Raw genomic sequence first — 21,152 nt, forward strand, 5'->3', positions numbered from 1 at the left:
AACTCTCGGCAAAAATCGCCATATTTGTCAGATGATCATTCAGTTTTCTTTTGTTTTGTTTTTTTACTTTACTAAAAAGTGGAATTATCATTAAAAAAAAATCACAATTAATATGATACCTTTTCCTCCTGGCTCAGCTTTTTCACTAATAAAACCAACCTGGTTCCACTTTTCTCAGCTAGTAGCTGACATCAGCTTTGCTGCGTGGAGCTTTGTCATGGAGTCTTCACTTCACCTTCTTTAAAAAGATATGTGTTTTTTAAAGAAGTGGTTTGACACTCTCATCGACAAAATCTATTATTATCCTGAAAAATGACATCATCATCACCAAACCCATGTTCTGAATTTACTGATGTGATGACAGCATAATTTTGACTAGCGCATATTTGTGACTCAACAATGGCACTCAACAGTCTACTTTTCCTTTGAATTTTTTGAATGTCAATATAATTTTATTCAGTGTAATTCTTACAGATCTGTCACAAACACTGACATCTCTGTCTACACATTTTTGTTTGGATGGTTTGTGGGGTTGTTTGTGGACTTTCTATTTTCTTTGAGTTTTCTCTCCTGGTGCTTTGAGATCTTCCATCTATCCAAACATTTTCCTTTTACAATGTCTGTTGTTTGTTTGTTTCCATCCATCCATTGATATTCTTCTGTTTACACAATTAAGGGTTGTGGGAAACTGGAGAGCTCACCAGTCTGTCACAAACATGTTTTGTATTGTGAACCAGAATGACGTTTTTCACATTTTAGTATGAGGCTGCCATATTAAAGCAAAGTACCTTCATGTACCACAACTGCTACAGCACCTTACTGAGGTTCCAGCTAGACATTACCCACTATGTCCAATGGTCCTGAGTCGTTGCCCAGATGCTGCTGACGTTTTGGACTTTGTAGTTTTTTGATTCATTGCTGACTTTTTTTACCATATATTTTCCTTAGTGCAGTTAGTCTTTTTTTCACTTTCTGGTTGTGATTAGTTTATTTCTTGTTCTGTCTTTATTTGTGAGTTATCCTATATTAAGTTGTGTCTGTGTTTCCCTGTTTGGTTATCACATATCACTCCCTGTTTTATTTGGATAGTTATTTTTACCTTTTGCCTTGCTTTTAGTTTTACTTCACCCTTGTCTCGTCTTCTGATTCAGTGTGTCTTGTTTTCTCTAGCTGTTTCCACTGCCTTATAGAGGTGGGAATCACCAGATACCCCATGATCTGATAAGATACAATACCACTGCATTACAATCAGTGTATTACAATAACATATGTAAATGGTAAATGGCCTGCATTTGTATAGCGCTTTTCTAGTCATTAAGGACCCCAAAGCGCTTTACACTACATTCAGTCATCCACACATTCACACACTGGTGATGGCAGCTACGTTGTAGCCACAGCTGCCCTGGGGCGCACTGACAGAGGCGAGGCTGCCGGACACTGGCGCCACCGGGCCCTCTGACCACCACCAGTAGGCAAACACGGGGTTAGTATCTTGCCCAAGGATATTTGGCATGCAGGCAGGAGGCAGCCTGGGATCGAACCACCGACCTTCTGATTAGTGGCTGACCTGCTCTGCCACCTGAGCTACAGCCATGTATTGTGGGATATCACCTATTATGTCTTCAAAGTTAAGCATTCTCAATATCAGTTTTATCCAATAATATAAAGTGGTATGCCAGCACTGTCAGTAAAGCCTGAATAAATGTTGCTAGAATATGAAGTCAGTCTACTCTCCAAAAGTTGATTCTGTTCATCTGGACGTAGCGTTTTGGGGAAACCTGCAGTCAGCTGAGACTGAAGAAGTCACCTGGATGAGTGATGAAATGTTTCTCCCACAAAACGCTACGTCCAGATGAACAGAATCAACTTTTGGAGATTTACTTTCCTGGATGATTGAGAATGCATCAAGATCTGATTTGCCAGTCATGAAATGCATTTATCTCAGAACTGCCACTGAAAATTTGGTTATGATTTGCCTGTCAGATTTGATCCAAATGTAGCCCAATAAGGAGTCTGTTTGCTTCATAATATTGCCATAAAGTTCCCAGTTGCATCAGCAGCACCTCACTAGCACAAGCAGCAAGCAGAGCCATCTGGCCTTTACTGATGTCAAACAGCTTGACAGAAGTTCATATAGAGTTTTTTTAAACTCTTTAAATATTCCCAGAGTGATATAGGGACCTGATATAGGACCTTGCATATAGTATTAACCCTTTTGACTAAGTAACAAGTTAAATAATTCCTGCTTACACCCACACATGTCCAGACACAGTTTTAAAAATGAATCTGATCTCCAAAAACTAATTTCTAACCCTGTTTAATACTCACCTGTAAAGACATCCTGAAAACCACAAGTAGATACTTGTCCACATGAAAATCTTCTCGTTCCACAGATGGGCTGGCTGCCTCCTCCTGTGTGGCCCCCCAAATATTCTCCTGAGCTCAGTAAGCCGCCTCCATCTTCCTCCTTGCCTCTCAATCGCCTGTCTAGTTCCTCTGTCCAGTCAGCTGAGCGACTCAAAGGGCTAGCAAGGCTTCTGGAGCGTTTTCTGCGCACCTGCCAACCTTCAGCCATCATCCTGTAACATTTATGTTCCTGGTTAGCTTAGCTTTGCAAGTGCATTTCTTGCAATGTGTTTACAGTTAGTTTTACTTTTCCACAGTTTTCTGATTTCTTCCATTTTAGGCAAACTGACAGAGCCTTCATCCTCTCCATGAACATAAAGTGCTCAACTAAACATTAAAACGCACGTTTACAGCTTAGTACAAAAGCGTTTAGCCTCTGTGGACCATTTCCTTCTTGTAGACACAGTGAGATCATCCAAAATATCACAGAAAGATGATTTGCATCCAATAATCAGTGAACACATTAAACTACTGTATTACTTCACAATGGTTTGTTGAGAAAAATGTTATTACACAAACACTCAGATGTTTGTGTAATAATGTAATGTTCATCTTGAGTTTAGCCATGAGTTCAGGAATTGACATGAAATTCTTACCATATGTCAGTAACAACTCATCCAATCTATACATGTAAAGAGAAATCAAACCATAGAGTTCCATAAATTATCTGCAATACTGAAAAATGACCCAAAGAAAAACTATTAAATACAGTACATGAAGAAAGAGAGTGTGGAAAAAGGCACAGAAGGTCATTACACCAGCTAAACTCTATGAGTGATTAAAAAGCAAGTCTGCCACTTAGTGCAAATTAATACAAGCGAGTTAGATCCAGACTAGACAGTGGAGTGAAAAGAATCATCATAAGAGTTCTCCAAGTGCCAAGCATCACTTGTGGAGCGCTAAGGTGCAATTGTTTTAGAAAACAATAAGCAATGCACTCAACTGCCATGACAGGCATTGCTCACCATGCAAGACTCAATTACTGAAGAAAAAGCATGTTTAAGCACATTTAAAGTTTGCTTAACAACATTTAGACGAGTGGAATACTGGGAGAACTCTTTAGATGCCATAATACACAACATGTTTGAGGGTCAAATATGCTGCATATCACCCCAAAAAACCACCAACAGTGAAGTTTGGAGGGGGGAACATCATGGTGTGGGGCTGTTTTTCAGCATACCGCACTGGCACGTTTCATATAATTAAGGAAGGATGAATGGAAATATGTACCAAGATATTCTTGACCAAAATCTGTTGCCATCTACCAGGATAATGAAGATGAAATGAGGGTGCACATTTCAACAAGACAGAGAAGAAAACAAGAAAACCAAACGTTTCAGAGAAAGAAAATAAAATGGCTAGAATCCTGCTGACCTGAATCCAACTGAAAATTTATGAAAAGAACTAAAGCTCTGAGTTCATAGAAGGGTCCCGTCGAGCACTCAAAATTTGAAGACTGTTTGTGTGGGCCGAAATCACACTTGAGCAATGCATACGACTATTTCCTCCATGCAACTCCATGAAACTGTACAAAAGTCCTTGTTAGTGATGACAAAGTATTAAAACGCTTTCAGTGTGTTCAATACTTTTTTTCCTGAGTCATTTCTCATTATTATAAATACCCTAATTTATGCACAACTATGGTTTGATTTCATTGCATGTGTGAATTGGATGGGTTGTTACCAACATCTGGTGAGAATTTCATGTCAATAGCACCTTTAGAAATATATATTTTTTTAGAATACTGATGACGTATACAGTACTTATTTTAAACACTAAATACGTCCTTGATCTAGTGGTTTGCTTACAGTCTAGCAGATCTCTCATTATTAATGCCTTTTACTACAAGAAAATTGCTCAGTGCCACTTTGCCACAAACTTGTTGTTTCTAAAACAATGAAAATAACAGCTGAAATGTTGAGATTATTCTTGAAAATAAAAGAAATTATGAAAACTAAAAGAATATAGTCTGTTTTAATCCACATGGGGCTAAGATTTGAGTTTTTTGTATGTGATAAATAGGCTAATCTTGTTAGATGTTACGTTTTAAATTAGGTCTCATATGATCATTTTGACATTACAGTGCTTTAAAATTCTAGAACCAGTATCAGCCATGCAAACAACCAGTACCTGTGAAAGTTATGGTGAGCTCTGCGTGGGGAGAGGGGGCTATGAGATGGTGAGTGCCCTGGGGAACTGAGCTGTCTTGTAGTGGTTTTGATGTAGGACGGGAAGATGGGAGGGTAAGGTTTCACCACAGGACTAGAGCAGGTGGCGGGGTGGGCAGACTTGAGGAGGCGTTTGGCCAATGTGGGGCTCTCCTGAGGAAGTAGTGGGCTAAAGCAGGCGCTGCTCCTCCTAAACTGCTGGTTGGAGGGGGAAGCCTTGGTGCTGGTAGAGGGGCTGGGTTCAGAGTCAGCACTCAAGCAGTCCTCAAGAGACTCAGCGCTGGTACCTGAGCCTAAGTGAATCTCACCTTCTTCAAATACAGTTCTTGAACTCAGTCCCTCTAGTGGCTCAGGACTTCTATGGTTGTCGTCTGGCAGTGGAAGACTGAGATTAGCATCCATCTCAAGCTCCCTCTCCTGCTCCTGCTGGGTTTCAGCACTTGCTCCCTCCTCTTCCCCTGTGATTTTCCCAGTGCTGTCAAATGTAAAATCGCGGAAACTGTTACCAACAGTTGTCATGGTCACCGGGCAGACTGTTGCCCCCCCTTCAGTAGCTATGGAAATATCTGTGTGAGGGCGCTGCTGAAGCAAAGCATGCTGGTCTTTTGTGCCTGTGGAAACCCAAAGAGCAGCTTCTCTTTGCCCCTGCCCCTTTAGCTCCAGATGCCTGTCCTCATTCTTCTCAATAACCTCTGCGTTGAAGGGGCTATTCTGTGTGGGAAGTGGCTCGTTTTGCTTGACAGAGCCAATAATAGATCCTCCCTCCAGGAATGACAAGGCATCAGACCCCAGCTCTAATTCTGGGGTCAGGTCAAGCACCTCAGGAGGAGTTAATTTAACTACCCCATTACTCTGTTTCCTCCTATCCTTTCCTTCCCCCCAAATTAGATTCCTTCCTCCCCCTCCTTGTGTTTCCACAATTGAGGTAACCCCCCCATGCTGCTGTTGCTGGAGCCTTATAGCGAGCTGGATATCCGCAAGCAAATCCTCATGGTCAGCTGCTGAGTGGAAACTGTAGATATCAGTGTCTGATCCTGAGCTCCCTCCCTTCTGCCCTCCATCTTCTGCAGGAGAGTTTGCGGTCGATGCTGTCTGCTGCATCTCATGCTTCTCGTCTCTCTCATCTCCATCCCTTTCCCCCTGCTTCTTTCTCTTCTCAGGAAAGGCAGCCTCAGTGTCCGACTGCCCCAGCTCATCTGCAGACAGATCAGGTGTTTTTGTGCTGTCCAGCTCATCGTGCTGAGATGCTAAAACATCCTCTTTTGAGCCTTTCACTGATGAACACACATCTCCTTTTCCTTTAAGGTTACCCTTTCGCTTCCGGATGGAGAAAACAGAAGACTTGGACTCTGATTTATTTTTATTTTTTAGTCCTGTGCCGTTCGTCACTCCCCTTCCTCCTGCACTGCCTGTTCCTTTACCTCCATGTTTACCATGGAGTTTCTTTCCTCCTTTTTTTACGTCCCCTCCTCCCTCTCTCCATCCTTCATCTAGCGATGGGTAGCTTCCGTTGCTTGATGCTGCTGCTGCTTTCTTTTGCTTTGTCTCTTGGTTACCCATGTTGATGGAGCAAGAGAGCTCGATGACTAGCTGCCGCTTCCTCAGGTCATGCCTAGAAGAGCTTCTAGGACAGTATTTAGATGCTCAATTTCAAGCTTCTTGCCCAATTTGTGGATGCACGTCTGGTGAAGGAGGAGCCGCTGCTGCGGCTGCTGCTGCTATTGATGATTGTTCTTTTAAGCTCTCCTGTGTGACGATCTTCCTTGTTGTTTTCCGGTGACGAAGGCTCGCGTGGCAGTGATGTTGACACTGATGCAGAGTAGACATATGGCTCCCTCTTCTTCCACCCCTTTCTCACTCTGTGTTACCCTCCCCCTCATCTCCATCTGCTGAAAGGAATGACGCAGGCACTGTGTGCTCAGTAGAGTGCTTTTTTGTGAGGTAGACTGGGAGAAATGGAAAGACTGGGATGGAGGCACAAATCTTTCAGGACCTGGGAAGAATAAAGGTGCTGCTGGTAGCTCACACACTGTGCAGATGGGGATAGGTTATAAGGGCCTTCATGTTGGTCTTTGAACTAAAAACCAACATGAAGGATAGATTTTTCTTAATAAAAAAAAAAAAAAAAAACAGTTATTAAAATATCTGTCAGAAATAGTCAAAGCTGAATAAGATTACAGTTTATAAGCTGAAATGGATCATATTCTGTGTGGTTCAAACCCTATAAATATATAGCCTCATAGCAGTTAGCCCCACTAACTATAATGGCAATGTAAAAAAAAGAGCTTGCAAATGAAAAGGAAGATTGTGTTTAAAATGTGTAGTGGCAGAAAAAAGGTTCTTTCATTCAGTTGATGAGCTGAACTGAGACTTAACTTACTATAACAGAAAAACTTGAAAATAGAGACGACTCTGAAAGGACTTAATCAGATTTAAACCTGTGCATCTGTGAATACTTTCAGCCTCAAATGCACTTGAATTATCCATTCAAAGAGAGTTGTTCACAGTGGAAACACATGGGCTCTTTAATGACTCTTCTTTGTGAAACATCTTTAGCAAGCAAGCAATTTATTTGTATAGCACTTTCAGAACAACACAGCTGAACACAAAGTGCTGTACACTTGGCATGCCACAAATGATACATGAATAAGTTTAAAAAAGGAGAGAGAGATTTACTCAAAATAAATAAATAAAATAAAAAGTTAAAATAATACAATTAGCACAAAATAAAAAGCATGCAATGATAATTAGAATTAAAAACAATAAAATGAGCACAATAGATTAAGAACAATAAAATCAGGGTCATACAGTGTCATATGCCAAGGAGTAAAAATGGGTTTTAAGACACGTTGTAAAAGTGGACAGTGAAGGGGCCTCTCTAATGTGCTGGGGCAGATTGTTCCAGAGGTTAGGAGCAGCAATAGAGAAGGCCTTGTCCCCTCTGAGCTTTCTCTTGGACCTGGGTACCTCCAGGAGCAGGTTGTCAGCTGACCTGAGAAACCTGGGGGGCGAGTAAGGATGCAGAAGCTCAGAGAGGTAAGATGGGGCAAGACTGTTTAAACAGTTAAAAATGAACATTAGAAATTTAAAATGAATTCTAAAATATACAGGCATCCAATGGAGTGAAGCGAGCATTGGAGTTATGTGTTCTCTTTTACGAGTTCTGGTTAAAAGTCATGTAGCAGCATTTTGGACCAGATTAGAGGGTAAAAGTAGTTGACATCCAGTGTGTGTGTACTTCTGTGATTGGATGGTTCGTGCCTATGGAGAATGTAAACATGGACCCCTAGATCTTATCTGAAGCTTTTAGTGCTTGGTCAGAATCACTAAGCAAATGTTCACAGAATGTCATATGATTTCATAAAAAGAAGTTATATTGGTTATATTGTGATAGACAAAATCAGAATCATGAAGAGAATAAGTATTGAGATCATGTTGAAATCATACAGTCAAGATATTGACAAGAGATTCAGCTAATGATAAATCCTGTTGAAATAAAACATGTAAACTAAATTAGACATGAAGGATAATGTGTTAATATTCAATTGAATATTCATGTGATAGAGTTAATGATAGCTCAAGGTAAAGTACAAAATGGGAAAAAAGAAATTTTAATTTAATAATTTTAATGTTTGAATTTAAATCATATATATCAAAGGTCAGAGAGAGAGAATCAATAGAGTATGACTTAAATAGGGCGGTGTTGGGGAATACATGTACTGGCGTTACGTATTTAAAATAATAATATGAGTAACTGTATTCCATTACAGATACCACTTAAATAGGTGATAATTAGAATACAGTTACTTTGTTATAATAACTTCAATTCAATTTTATTTATACAGTGCCAAATCACAACAGTCACCTCAAGGCACTTCATAGCGAAAGGGCTTGCTCATATGACCCCCTATGAGCAAGCCCTTTGGCAACAGTTGGAAGGAATAACTCCCTTTCACCCAGAAGAAATACATGGATTATATGGCAGTGTTTTCCTGTTTCATATGGAATACTGGTAATTCTTCGCATTGCCGGAAACCTAAACAGAACACTCAATAAGAAGCTCTGACCATGCAATGCAAACTCTGTTTGCAAGCAACCAAGTCCAAAACAAAAGGTCCCTCAAAGGCACTGGAACTCAGGAAATAGTTTTTAAAAAAAAAAAAAAAAAAAAAAAAAACCCAAAACAATTCAGGAGGCCGACCCGGAGGTCGATGGCACAAGAGTCCCTCACAAAGAAGTTCCGGAAGCCGCTTATGTGGATCGTAGGGGCGTCGTGAAAACAGTTCAGGCGGCCAACCACGCCAGCGAAGAAGTCCAGTCAGTGGCCTGGATAAAGCGGCAGCGTGGCTACCGCAGGACCAGAAGAGGCAGGACCAGGCGTTGACAGCACTGCAGGCAACGCCGTGGAAGCCGCAGGTGGTGACACTGCAGGCGACAGCGAAGGCTGAAGGCGGCTGAACAGGCCCCTTCGACCCTCCAGCAGAGGCAGACGGCTGAAACAGTTCTCTTGAACTGCCAGCGGAGACAGACATGGGAGCGGCATGGGAGCCGCGGAGTGCTGGATTGGCTCACTCAAGCCTCCAGCAGGAGCAGAAGCTGGGCCAGTAGGTATTGGGACCCCTGGCTGAGTGTGTAGCTGACCAGGTGGGAGTGACAAACAGAATTGGTGGGTGAGCTAACGACCGGATGTTTAACTGAGTTGCTGGCTCCGCTGCTGGTACCTCAGCTACAGGGAGCAGAGCAGGAGACTGAGCTGATAACCAAAGTGATGGCTGAGGTGAGAGTGGAGCAGATGGTGGAGTAGATGACTGAGCTAGGGGCTGTGTTAATGGTTAAGCTGCACACTGGGGAGATGGCTGAGCTAAGGGCGACTGAGCAGGAAACTGAACTAGTGGGGACTGAGTAGGAGACTGAATTAGGGGCAAGTTAGCAGGAGGCCACTCTTCAGGGGACGGAACAGGAGACTGAACTGGAGCCTGAGCAGGTGACTGCAGTGACAATTGTGGTAGTGGAGCTGGTGGTTGGGAAGAAGGCTGAACTGTAACCTCAGTAGGTGACTGAGCTGATGGCTGCCGGGCGGCGGACTGAGCTACAGGCTGAACTAACGGGGAAGCCACTGATTGAGCCAACCAAGCTGCAAGGGTTTTTAGAAGGGTGGCCGAGTCCTCCTTGCCTGGGCCACCCATGCCAAACACTTCAAAACAGAGGCTTGTTCTCAAATCCATGATAATTTGTTTTAACCCTTTTAATGTGCAAGAAATTGACTGGACACGTAGTGGACGACAGGAAGTGATCAACAAACACTACCTCCAGTTGCCTCTTGTAGGGATCCGCAGCGTGGATTATCCTCCAGTAATAATTCCCTAGTTGCTGTAACCATTCCTCCTCCAGGCAAAATGTGAGTCTACTGAGTCAATTTTGTGGTCGTGTCCTTCTGTCTTGATTCAGCTGTGTGCAGGCAGGAAGAGGACCGTAAATGCAGAACTCACAACACACGGGAATAACTCAAAATGCAGCTTTATTGCTGACACATGGAAAAGATGCAGAACTAAAGTAAACTGGAAAATATAAACTAAACGTCTCCAAGAGGAACACACAGCATGAGGGAGGACACAACACTGACACAGAGAAACACAAGACTTAAATACACTGGGGAATAACGAGGGGAATGAGACACAGGAGGACAGCACAGCTGGGACAAATCAGACATGATGAGACCAAAGGGAAGCAAAATTCAATACATTCACCTAGGACACAGACCTTCAAAGTAAAACAGGAAACGTAACACTGAGCCGCAGAGTTGACTAGGGGATAAAGCTGACAGGGGAGACAGAAACACAGAGACCAAAGACAAGAGAGGCACATAGAATACTAAATACTGGGTCAGTGACCCAGGACCATGTCAGAAAGTAAACATATTACTGATACAGAAATAGTTTTCAATACGAGATCACTGCAAAGAGCGCAGCCTTGCCTAATGTCCACCCTGTTACTCATTTTATATTAAGATTTAAAAATCTAGTTGGTATTGCTTTCAGAACTGCACATGATTATTTGCAGCTAGGAGGTTGTTAATGCTAGCTGCAAATTGTTAATCAAGTCTAACAGTCTGCAGTCTATGAACTAACCTCAGCCAACACCAGCTAACATTGGTAATAGTAGTAAATCACACAGCGATAGTACATTCATGTTGTTGTAAAAAGCTGGACAATATATCAGGTAATCCAAAGTATTCAGAATACATTACTCACATTAAGTAACTTAACAGAATACATTATAAACTACATTTTGGGGCATGTATTCTGTAATCCGTAGTGGAATACATGTTAAAAGTAAGCTTCCCAACACTGAAATAGGGGGACCTTATATCTGAAGAATGTTGGCATCATACAATTGTTTTATAATTTGCTCATATGAGCAAATGAGTATAAAAGGGGGGTGGAGGCCATTATAAAGGGCAATTGTGATGCATGCTATAGGATATGTCGGGCTTTGTTTGATCCCCTACCTCGTGATAATTAATGTCTGTATTTTTTCCCCTTGACTTTAAATGTGGAATACTGTACATATTTTGACCCAGATATTGATATTTGTAACTTATGTACCTATGTTTTTTTCCCTTCTGTTTGTATTTGGCTCTGCTAATTTGTTGTTGTTTGTCTTGTTTCCAAAAAAAGTCAATACATCATTGTTTTATTCACTGAGGAGATGATGGAGCGGGTCAGTGCTGGGCTCAGATCTACCTCCCGGCCCAATCCCTTTTTGTCCCCCATAAACCCCCCACCAGAGCGGCCAAAGGTTCGCCATCGAGCCCCACCCTCAACAGAGCAATCGAAGTCACATTGCCCAGCCTCGCCCCCCTTAGTTCCTCCTTACCACCTTCATGCCCTGTCTCTACAGTCTGATGTGTGATGCGTGGAGGGTCCGGGCTGCGAGGATTATGGCAGTGGCGACTTTTCCCAGGAGAAGCTGGGACCCTGTTTACTAGAAGGTTTTAAAATTTCTGTACTTTTAGGTGACAGAAGGAGACATGTGGCCTGGTCAAAACACAGAGAGCTGCACTCTAAAAGATCTTTAAACATAGTAAACATACCTCGTGTGCCACAGACTGCTCCCAAACACGAGGAGACAAATAATACCTCTAAAACACTTAAGTTGGCTTTATTAAACGTTAGATCTTTAGCTGGGAAAACATTTTTAATTAATGATTTAATCACTGAGCACAGCCTCAATTTTATGTTTTTAACTGAAACTTGGTTGGACCAAAGTAACAGTGGAGCTGTTCTCATCGAGACGACCCCTCCTAACTACAGTTTTATCAGTGAGGCCAGGGTGAGCAGGAGAGGAGGAGGGGTCGCTGTCTTATTTAATGAATCATTTCAATGTAAGCAGCTATCTCCTGGAAGTTTTCAGTCTTTTGAATATGTGGCTTTACAGCTGAAGGCCCCATCCATTGAATTGTGCTATACAAAAAAACTTGCCTTGCCTTTATAAAAAGAAGGCTTTGTAGGAACATTTGAGGTTGTTCTTCTCGGTCTTCTGGGGATGAGCAAAACATTGTATTTCAAGGTTCATCGGTGGACCCAAAAATTGGTTTTAGATTTTTTGTACATTTTAGGTTATAAATTCAAGAAGACTTGAATTTCCTTTTTTTTTTCTTCTGGATTACAACTTTCAAGGATGTCTACTGTGGTCCTGTGGATTATAACTTCAAGAAGATCTGGATTTTTACCTTATTCCTAGGGGACTGAATTTCCAAAGGGAGCTACTTTCCTATTAGATGATATCAAAATGGATGAGAGATAAGGGCATCATGGCCAAGGCTAGGGATGGGTATCGAGGTTCCCAGGAGTCCAATTCCTTGGAATCTTTACTCGCATTGAAGTGCTTTATTCTTATCAATTCCCATTTCAAGCCAATGCATACCCATTCTCTCTTCAACAGCTCTCCTTTCCAGATTAGTATTAGAAATGAGCATTAACTCAGGTTAGATTAATTGGATAAGTATAATTAAATATGATTTGATTATGTGATCATTATTTTTTGGTTGTGCTTTTGCTTTGCTCCTGCTAAATTGCTTTAATAAAATATCCCACATTAAAATAGTCTAAATTGTGGACATTCCTTTTTTAAGCTTTTGTGAAATAGTAGTGGTAAAAACCTGTTTATTTTTATAACATTTACAGTGTTCTTAAAGGTTACTGTAACCTTACAAATAACAAATCCTTAAGGGCTACTTTTCCAGGTCATAAAATTTTTGTGATTTTTCAGCTCACTCCATTGCTGATAAATAAATTTGCGGGTCACTTAAAGTTTTCTGCAAAACATTTAGACAAGCCAATGATCTACTGGGTGAACATAGTCTTGTCAAATGAGACCAAAATTAAACTCTCTTGATCTCACTGCACACATTGTGGAGAAGGAGGAGAAATGGCACCTCAAAAACACCATACCAACCAAGTTTGGAGGTGGAAACACTATGGTGGGGATTGTTTTTTGTAGCATGGGGTCATGCTCAAACTTGGCAGACTTCATATAACTAAAGGGAGGATAAATGGAGTGATGTACCAAGACATCCTTGACCTGTTGCCATCAGCCATGATGCTGCATGTAAAACAAGGGTAGACAATGCAAGACAATTCCCAAACACACAGAAAGAAAATTCTCAATTGGAGAAAGAAAATACATCTTGTGAAATGGCCCCGCCTTGAATCCATTTATAAATCTTTGGAAAGAACTAAAAATCCAAGTTCACACTCTGAAACCTTTAAGATTTGAAGACAGTTTGTGTGAAAAAATGGATCAAAGATCACACCCAAGCAATGCATGCAGCTAGTTGTACTAAGTATTATATAAATTTCAGTAAGCATGCTCAATACTTATTCCCTGTATCATTCTGTATTATTACACATTATTATTTGAATTGAATCCAGAAAACTTGTAGATCCTTTAAGATTGTCATTTCATGAATGAAACTAAAATTAATCTACTTGAACATCGTAGTTATTAGGACCAGCAAATAAAAATACAGTGTGTCATGAAAGAAGTGCCAAAGTGAAGGTCAGAGATTTTACACAAAGTCATTTTATGGGCTCAAACTTTGCAAATATTAAAGTTTCTAAAGATTTGATTTTTATTTTTTTAAGTTAAACTGAGAGTTGTTTTTTTCACTGAAACTGATTATTTGGCCTCAGGGTGGAGAAACTGTTTAATCCATGAGTTATTTGGACATGTGGGCAATGTAAAGATACATCCACCAAAAACACTGAAGGTGATATATTCTAGTGATTCATCCGTATTACTATGTAATATCTGGTGACCAGTTTTTTTTATGGATATGACGCTAAATACATGAAACGTGATTATTTGGAGTATCTGTGGAAGATAATTATCCATTCCAAATGAAGCAATGAAGATACAATATTTTGGACGATAGGTTTTTCTACTACAGTAGCTTGGTAAAAAAGCAAGAATACAATAACATTCAAATTAACTGTATTTATATATAGCACCAAATCACAGCAACAGTTGCCTCAAGGGGCTTTATATTGTAATGTAAAAACCCTACAATAATAACTACACAAATAAATTAATAGAACACAAAAATATTTGTGAGGGTGAATTTCAATTAATTATGTTTCCATTAAAGTTAAGGCGTCCAACTCTGATTGTGGATTAGAAAGTGCAGCTTTAAACAAAGATCCACACTCTACATGGGGTCTTTCTTATGGAATGTCACAGCCTGTCTCTGATAAAAATTAGGCTTGTTCTTTCTTTGATTCCACTGACACATTAAAATATCTCTAAAGGTTGTCCTGAAGGTCTTGTTGCATAAGGCATAGCACATGGGGTTGACTGTGCTGTTAACATAACACAACCAGTAGCCCAGAGCCCAGAGAGTTTCAGGGATACAATCCTGACAAAAAGTATTGACCAAAACCATGATATTATATGGTAACCATGTTGTAATGAAGGCAAACAGAATGGCGCTAAGTGTCCTTGCAGCTTTTTTCTCATTTGCCTTTTTTTCGTTCTTGCGCTTGCTGATCTCTGTCTTGGCCTTGGAGGCAAAGCGTTTGGCCACTGCAGCGTCTTTCATGGTGATAGCTGTAGGTGACAGGTCAGCAGAACAGGAGGTTGCTGCATTTGATCCTCTTGGACTTATGTTTGTAGACAGGGGATATTTTTCCTTGTTTTCCTTCCCCTTTCTAGACTTCTTACCATCTATATAGATATATTAAACATCAAAAGGGACATGTAATGAACATTAAACATCATGTAGTAGGGTATTTATTAATATATTATGAAAACAAAGACCACTAAATAGGTCTATGTCCAACCTTTTGAAGATCTTGCATCGACTTCTGCCTCTGAACCTGACTGGTCTTCTGAATCCCAGGCCTCGTTATTGTTAAAGCTGTCACAGCTACTCTGTTCTGCTGGTGGTGATGTGGCATTTAGTCTCTTGGATGCATGGTGAACTGGCAGAAGAGATGAAATCTCAAAGCAGAACATGTTGCATTTCCCTCTACTTTCTACGCCTCCTGGTAGGCTTGCGTTGTTCTTCTCAGAAGACAAATAATTTAGTCCATAGCTGCTGTAGTTTTGGGACCTCACCTGGTGCAGCATAGCTGCTGAGATATTCTGGTTGTTGGGTGTACTTTCTCTACCTTTTTTTCCACTACTACCCCTTTCATGTGGAGCCTGATTTGGGTTGTTCCCTGACCCAGATCCCTTGAGGCCCTGTACATCTTTAGCTCGCTTCTCTGTCTCCTGATAGATCTTCCAGAACAGGATTGCCATAATAGTTACTGGCAAGTAGAAGGCAGCAATAGCTGTACAAAATGTAATTATAGGCTCAGACAAGAACTGAATATAGCACTCGTTTGGCTGTACTGTCCGCTCACCCACGATGTACTGCCAGAACAGAATGGCTGGGGCCCACAGAATAAAAGAGATAGACCAGGCTAATCCAATCATGGTCATGGCCCGCTTGGTTGTTCGTTTGGCCCGGTAAGTCAGTGGTCTGGTCACAGAAAAATACCTAAGAGGATACAAAAAGAAGGCAGGCAACTATTCGAAGCTGTTCAGAGTCAAAAGAATTAGATATTTTCAAACCCATGACGCTCATGAAAGCTTTGTCATGGCTATGGATACATTTCCATCATAAAGCATGGAAATGTTTGCGATTCCAATACATGTTTTATGTATTTATTTTTAAATCATTAAAATTTATACATCAAAATACATGACCGTAGATAGTAGGGGTGCAACGATACACAAAATTCACGGTTCGGTTCAATACTTTGGTGTCACGGTTCGATATTTTTTCAATACAAAAAAAAATGTTCATGCCTTTTTAATTTGTCATTTATTAAAATTATAAATATATATTTTAACCCAAAAGTACAGTTTTTAAATTTAATGTTGCTGAAACAACAAAATAATAAAATAATAAATCTATCTGATGGAGAAATCACTCATCTTTGGAAAAGAGAGTTTATTACAGAGAAATGGCTCTTTCCAAAATAAAAGCTATACTATACGCTTCTTCTGGGCTATATTCTCAGCAGCAGTTAAACATATCAGGTCCCCATAAGGAGAATCATGTGCTAACGGCTGTCTAAATGACTCGGGTAAAGTTTGTAGCATGCGTGCTTGTTGTTTTGTCTGCTTCCACTTGTCTTTGCACTAGGATGCTGTCAGAGTAAATGTGCAGTCATATTCGTTGTGTTCCCACTAGTGCTGTCAGCGTAAATCTGAAATGACGTTAACGCCACAACACGGCAAATCTCTGTTAACGAGCTACCCCTGATCGCCCCGTGCGTGGGGCTAGACGGCCAACACATTAATGAGCTAACTGCGCTAACACACTAGTTCCCACCCATGTAATTGAGCATTGCGTGGCACATCCAACATACTGTTTTACTTTAGTCCATGACGTGCTTACCTTCAGGGTCATACGTCACATGAAAACCAAAATAGTTCCAAACGCCACATCTGAATGAGGGTGGGGGAGGTTCAATTTGCCATGTTGCAAGGAGAGCTTAACTTCTGTCTCGCTAGCTTGCCCTGCGCTCAGTGAATCTGCGTTCGACTACTCCGCCTAGGCTGCACTGTCGAGTGCAGATCCACTGAGCGCTCAACACAGACAGCATCGTCAGAAGGAAAGTTGATAAAATAAATTACAAATTTTGTATTGTTCGATACATATGCGTACCGAACCGAAAGCACTGTATCGAACGGGTCAATATCGATACGAGTATCGTTGCACCCCTGGTAGATAGATTTACTTTACTGAATTTTTTTTTTTAAATTCAACTTACCTGTCAAAGCTGATGACTAGCAGATTCATGACAGAGGCATTACTGGCCACATAGTCTATTGCAAGCCACAGGTCACAAACAACTGGTCCCAGGGCCCACTGGTCCATGATGATGTAGGTGGTATACAGATTCATAGACAGCGTTCCAATGGTCAGGTCAGCAAAGGCTAGGCTCAGCAGATAGTAATTGTTCACTGTCTTCAGTGCCTTATTTACCTTGAACGACACCAACACTAGGATGTTGCCAACAATAGTGACAAGAGAAAGTGATCCAGTGAGGAGGACAATTATGATGACCTGAAGGTGAAGACGTAAGCAAAAATCAAAAACGAACTGCTTCCTTAAACTCAACAGCCATTGTGCAGTAAATGACCTATTACTCTATATAGTTCCTCCAAACCTATAACACCTTTAGGATAAATGAGGAACATACAGAAAACTATTCACTTGTCAAGCAATGGTTCAAATGATGCGCTTTCACTGCAGATGTCATCCTGCATCACTGTCAGTTTAACATTATATTACATGTGGAACAGTTTTGTTTGGCAATAATATCTCAATCTGAACAAAACAAACATGTAACCATACTTGTAAAAAGTCTCTTTATGAAAATAAATTTTCATGTATGCAAAGTTTGCCCCGGAATATCTACTGTACGCAAAACTTTCGCAGGAGCCATCAAGCCCCTAGACCCATGAGCTGAATTTTTGGTGGTAGTTAGAGTTCCATGGCTTGGTACTGAAGCAATGGAATTTATACAGTGAAGCCCTAAAACAGATCTAATAAGATCAAAGTTAAAAGTAGAACTGTTGCCACAACAGTTACCTGCCAGATTGTATGCCCTCCTAATGGATTAAACTCATCTGGAGGCAGCATTAATGTTCTGTTATCTGCTGAATTGCCCATACTCTGGTAGGAGCCACCTGAAAATGTGGAGAATATTATTATTGTGAATCAATTTTCTCAACTAATAAAATAACCTAATTTGGAAAAAACAAAACAATGATTTGAAATTATTTTGCCTACAAATCATATTTCCATTTCAGATTGCCACAATTCTTTTCGCAGCCTTACATTATTATCTCTCTGTCACCAGCCTAAAGTCAAGTGGCTTTCTGTTACATTTTGGTATTTTTTGCTTTTTTAGTTCTTTGACTGTCCTTCGTATGTCTTCTTTTTCCTCCACGCATTGTCCTGCAGGAATATAGGCATAATCTTAAGTTCTTTTGTTTTCTTTAATTTCCTATTCCCTGCACGTGTTCTTTCAGATAGAATATCATTTAACATGTACACATATAATTTACACAGCTTTACAGTTGTGCATAGTACCTAAGATAGCAGAGTCAGCTTTGATGATGGTATCTGGCTGTTCTCTCATACCAGGAAATCTGCTGGTAAGGAAGTAGACAGGATCAGAGCTGGAGGTCAGGTTCATTGTGACCATGACACATCTGAAAGAAAAAACAGAATAAATCATTTTAATACATAAAAATGAACGATTAAGGAAATCAGCTGATACTTTTACAAATGACAATAAGGTACCATTTCAGTCAGCCAAGACATGTTACTTTATCAAGACTATCCAGTCCAGCTTGTCAGCATTAGCAAGGTGCAATCATATGATTTACTGATACACCTGATCATTGGTGCAAAGTGACAGACTAATAAATTACTAGCATTCACTCACCAAAGCACATAAATGTCTTGGACTGTTGGTACCTCATAGTAAGCCATAATATTTCTCAAATCAATTAGATTGCTCCAAATATCACAAACCAAACTGAGAGGTCCAGTTCAGTGACTCCAGTTGACTGAGATGAGTAGTGGTGTGCCATACTACACATTCTGATGCTGATACCAAATAAATACAAAGATGGTATTGCCTATACCAATACAGATACAAACATTTCATATCAGCTTATAAAGTCAGCTTAGGGAAGAGTATATATCAATCGCGCTGATATCAGTCTGATACCATTACCATCATTGGTATCGATATTGTCGATGTTTAGATCGATCCACCCACCTACAGAGTGAGTCCTAGCAAGCAGTTTGGAAATAGCTACATGTCAATCACACAGAAAAGTCTGAAAAGTAATTGATTGCCCTATTGTGATTACCTCAGTTTTGGAATCACCCTCAATTTACCTTTAGAGGTACCAGTGTTATTGGCACTTTCATGTTGGCTTCATTTTTCAGCCTTAGAGGTTACGAGGTTACTTGGTTGTTCCCGATTCCTTAAGTCACACCGAACATCATGTAAGGGAGGAGGTACAAAGTAACAAAGTAAATAATTATCTAAAGGTCATAAGCATTACAAATATCTTTACAAACTGGTTACTTTGGATAGTTTCTCTCTTCATAAGGACTTTATAATGGTCAGATTATTTTTAATAACTCATCCATTTAGATACTAGTAAGGTATAAACTTAGAGCGGTGGCTGCTTTGATTGGCTCTTGCACAACGTTTTTCTACTCCTACTTAAATCTAAAAGCAGTTTTGCTAAAAGTCATTCACTAGTTTACACATAATCACAACTGTTTATTCTATATGCACAGCATATGTGTAAGGCATTTTCCCAATCACACATACACATGGATACATTAAGAGTTTAGTTTCTTGCTCAAGTCTGCTTTAATGTGCAGACCGGAGAAGCCCAGTGTGAAACTGTGAAAAGAGCTTCCTAAAAGAAATTCCTGTATTGGAACCATAGCTTTTCTTTCTTTGGTACTGCCTTTGGCACCATCTTGTGGTCATTGTGAATAGCAGTATTGCAAAGGATGTGAGCCTGTAATAATCACTGTGGTTACACATGGGGGTCACTAAGGAGCTTCCTTTTTGCTCAGTGTTTCATAGACCGAGCATCGCAGTGCAATAATCCTTTTAATCCTTGCTTAATATGGCTTCATTTCTAAGCTGCTTGCTTTTTGACTATCTTTTGGGACTGAGTACTGTATCTGTGATCATGGTTATTTGCAGACAAATTAAATGTGTCTGTACAGTACTGTTTCTCTAAGCTGCTCATATGTTACAGTTATTGTTATTTTACTTCTGTAATAATACACATACAATTTGCTTTCTTTTATGTTTTACAAATATTTGCATATTTTTCACAATTAAACCCTACCAAATACAACAAACCATCTGTGCCTTAGAAGATGCATTGATAAAGGATATAACAAGCTAGCTATGTAGTTGAAAATACATTACTGTCAAAAACTTGTAATGAGGACAGCATAAATTCAGTCAAGGCTGTTGTGAGACAAGTGAATTGCCTTAGAACTTAAAACTTTTTTATTGTCATTGTACAGTTGAATGCACAGCAAAATTAGGTAGCAAGACTACAAAGGTGCAGAAGTAAAAAAAACAATATACAATAAACTCCCACACTGCTACCAATCCAACAAGAGCCCAGTAAAACAGTAAAACACTTCTCTTAATAGAAGAACAAATTCAAACTCCCCAGCTTACCAGGTAAGATCCTTCATCATGTTTGACCTCTGTCTGTCTGCCACAGCATCCTCTTAACCTGCCTCACTGAAACCTGAACTTATTTTATCAACAGGACACTGTAATGTAAAGTCAGAGTGTAATCTTGCACAGGATCAGTGTGCAATACCTACATACTTTCTCCTGTTCAAATAGTTAAACATCACATTGAATTTTAGTGCTACACGTCCGACATACAATGGTCGACCTAATCCATAAACTATTAGATGGCATCAAACACGGCCACACTGAAAGCCAACTAAATGAAGCTGCTGTTTACGTGAGCAAACACAGTGTGGAGGGTTGGTGGTTTGTAACATCAGTTCTTATTTCATCTTTTCTATAACACAGTTTTAAAAAACTGTGAAAACAGAGTTGTTTACTTATTTTCGATACTCAGTTGAACGTGAAAAGAACAAGTGACATATTAAATGTATGTATTCACATTTACTATACATTTACGTTTAAATCCTTTTGCTTTTCGCAACCAAAATTACATGAAAAAACAACCCCTCTCTTCCAAAGCATTCCTGCCATCCTTTTTAGATTTTGACACTTTTTGCTGCATACAAACTGCGAGTCACCTTGTATATGTTGACTATAAAATTAGAGCAAACCTTCTCTAGATACATTTTGATTGTCCTTAGTATTAAATACGCAAGACAGCACTGCATTTCCACAAAAGCTGACAAACACTGAGAAATCTTTGAACAGTATTATAGCCTCACCATCCATCGCATTGGTGATTCTGGCATAGATTAGC

The 21,152-nt window shown here is 40.1% G+C and overlaps 2 protein-coding genes across 3 annotated transcripts in view; both read right to left on the reverse strand.

The window, feature by feature from the left end:
• The window catches only part of LOC120737719 (formin-2-like), a 68,687-nt gene extending 62,037 nt beyond the window's left edge, over positions 1 to 6,650 (reverse strand). Inside the window, exons 1-2 of one of the 2 annotated variants that reach the window (XR_005696822.1) lie at positions 4,537 to 6,650; positions 2,329 to 2,579 (exon numbers count right to left, since the gene is read on the reverse strand). Coding sequence is in view for 1 of the 2 variants with exons in the window: in XM_040038556.1 (XP_039894490.1) it covers positions 2,329 to 2,579; positions 4,537 to 6,134 (1,849 nt within the window). In the remaining variant the exon portion in view is untranslated. The remainder of the gene's footprint in view (positions 1 to 2,328; positions 2,580 to 4,536) is intronic. The other variant, XM_040038556.1, reaches the window with a different exon arrangement.
• A 7,470-nt stretch (positions 6,651 to 14,120) lies between these two features.
• LOC120737721 (muscarinic acetylcholine receptor M1) lies at positions 14,121 to 19,225 on the reverse strand. The gene is made up of 5 exons (XM_040038558.1): positions 18,229 to 19,225; positions 17,725 to 17,822; positions 16,901 to 17,196; positions 14,915 to 15,618; positions 14,121 to 14,798 (listed from the first exon to the last, which is right to left on the reverse strand). The coding sequence occupies exons 1-5, from the start codon at positions 18,374 to 18,376 to the stop codon at positions 14,284 to 14,286; spliced, it is 1,761 nt and encodes a 586-aa protein (XP_039894492.1). The 5' UTR covers positions 18,377 to 19,225; the 3' UTR covers positions 14,121 to 14,283.
• Positions 19,226 to 21,152: the final 1,927 nt, after the last annotated feature.

Source organism: Simochromis diagramma, unplaced genomic scaffold (genome assembly GCF_900408965.1).
Source record: "Simochromis diagramma unplaced genomic scaffold, fSimDia1.1 OVJJ01000617.1, whole genome shotgun sequence".
Lineage (NCBI taxonomy): Eukaryota > Metazoa > Chordata > Actinopteri > Cichliformes > Cichlidae > Simochromis > Simochromis diagramma.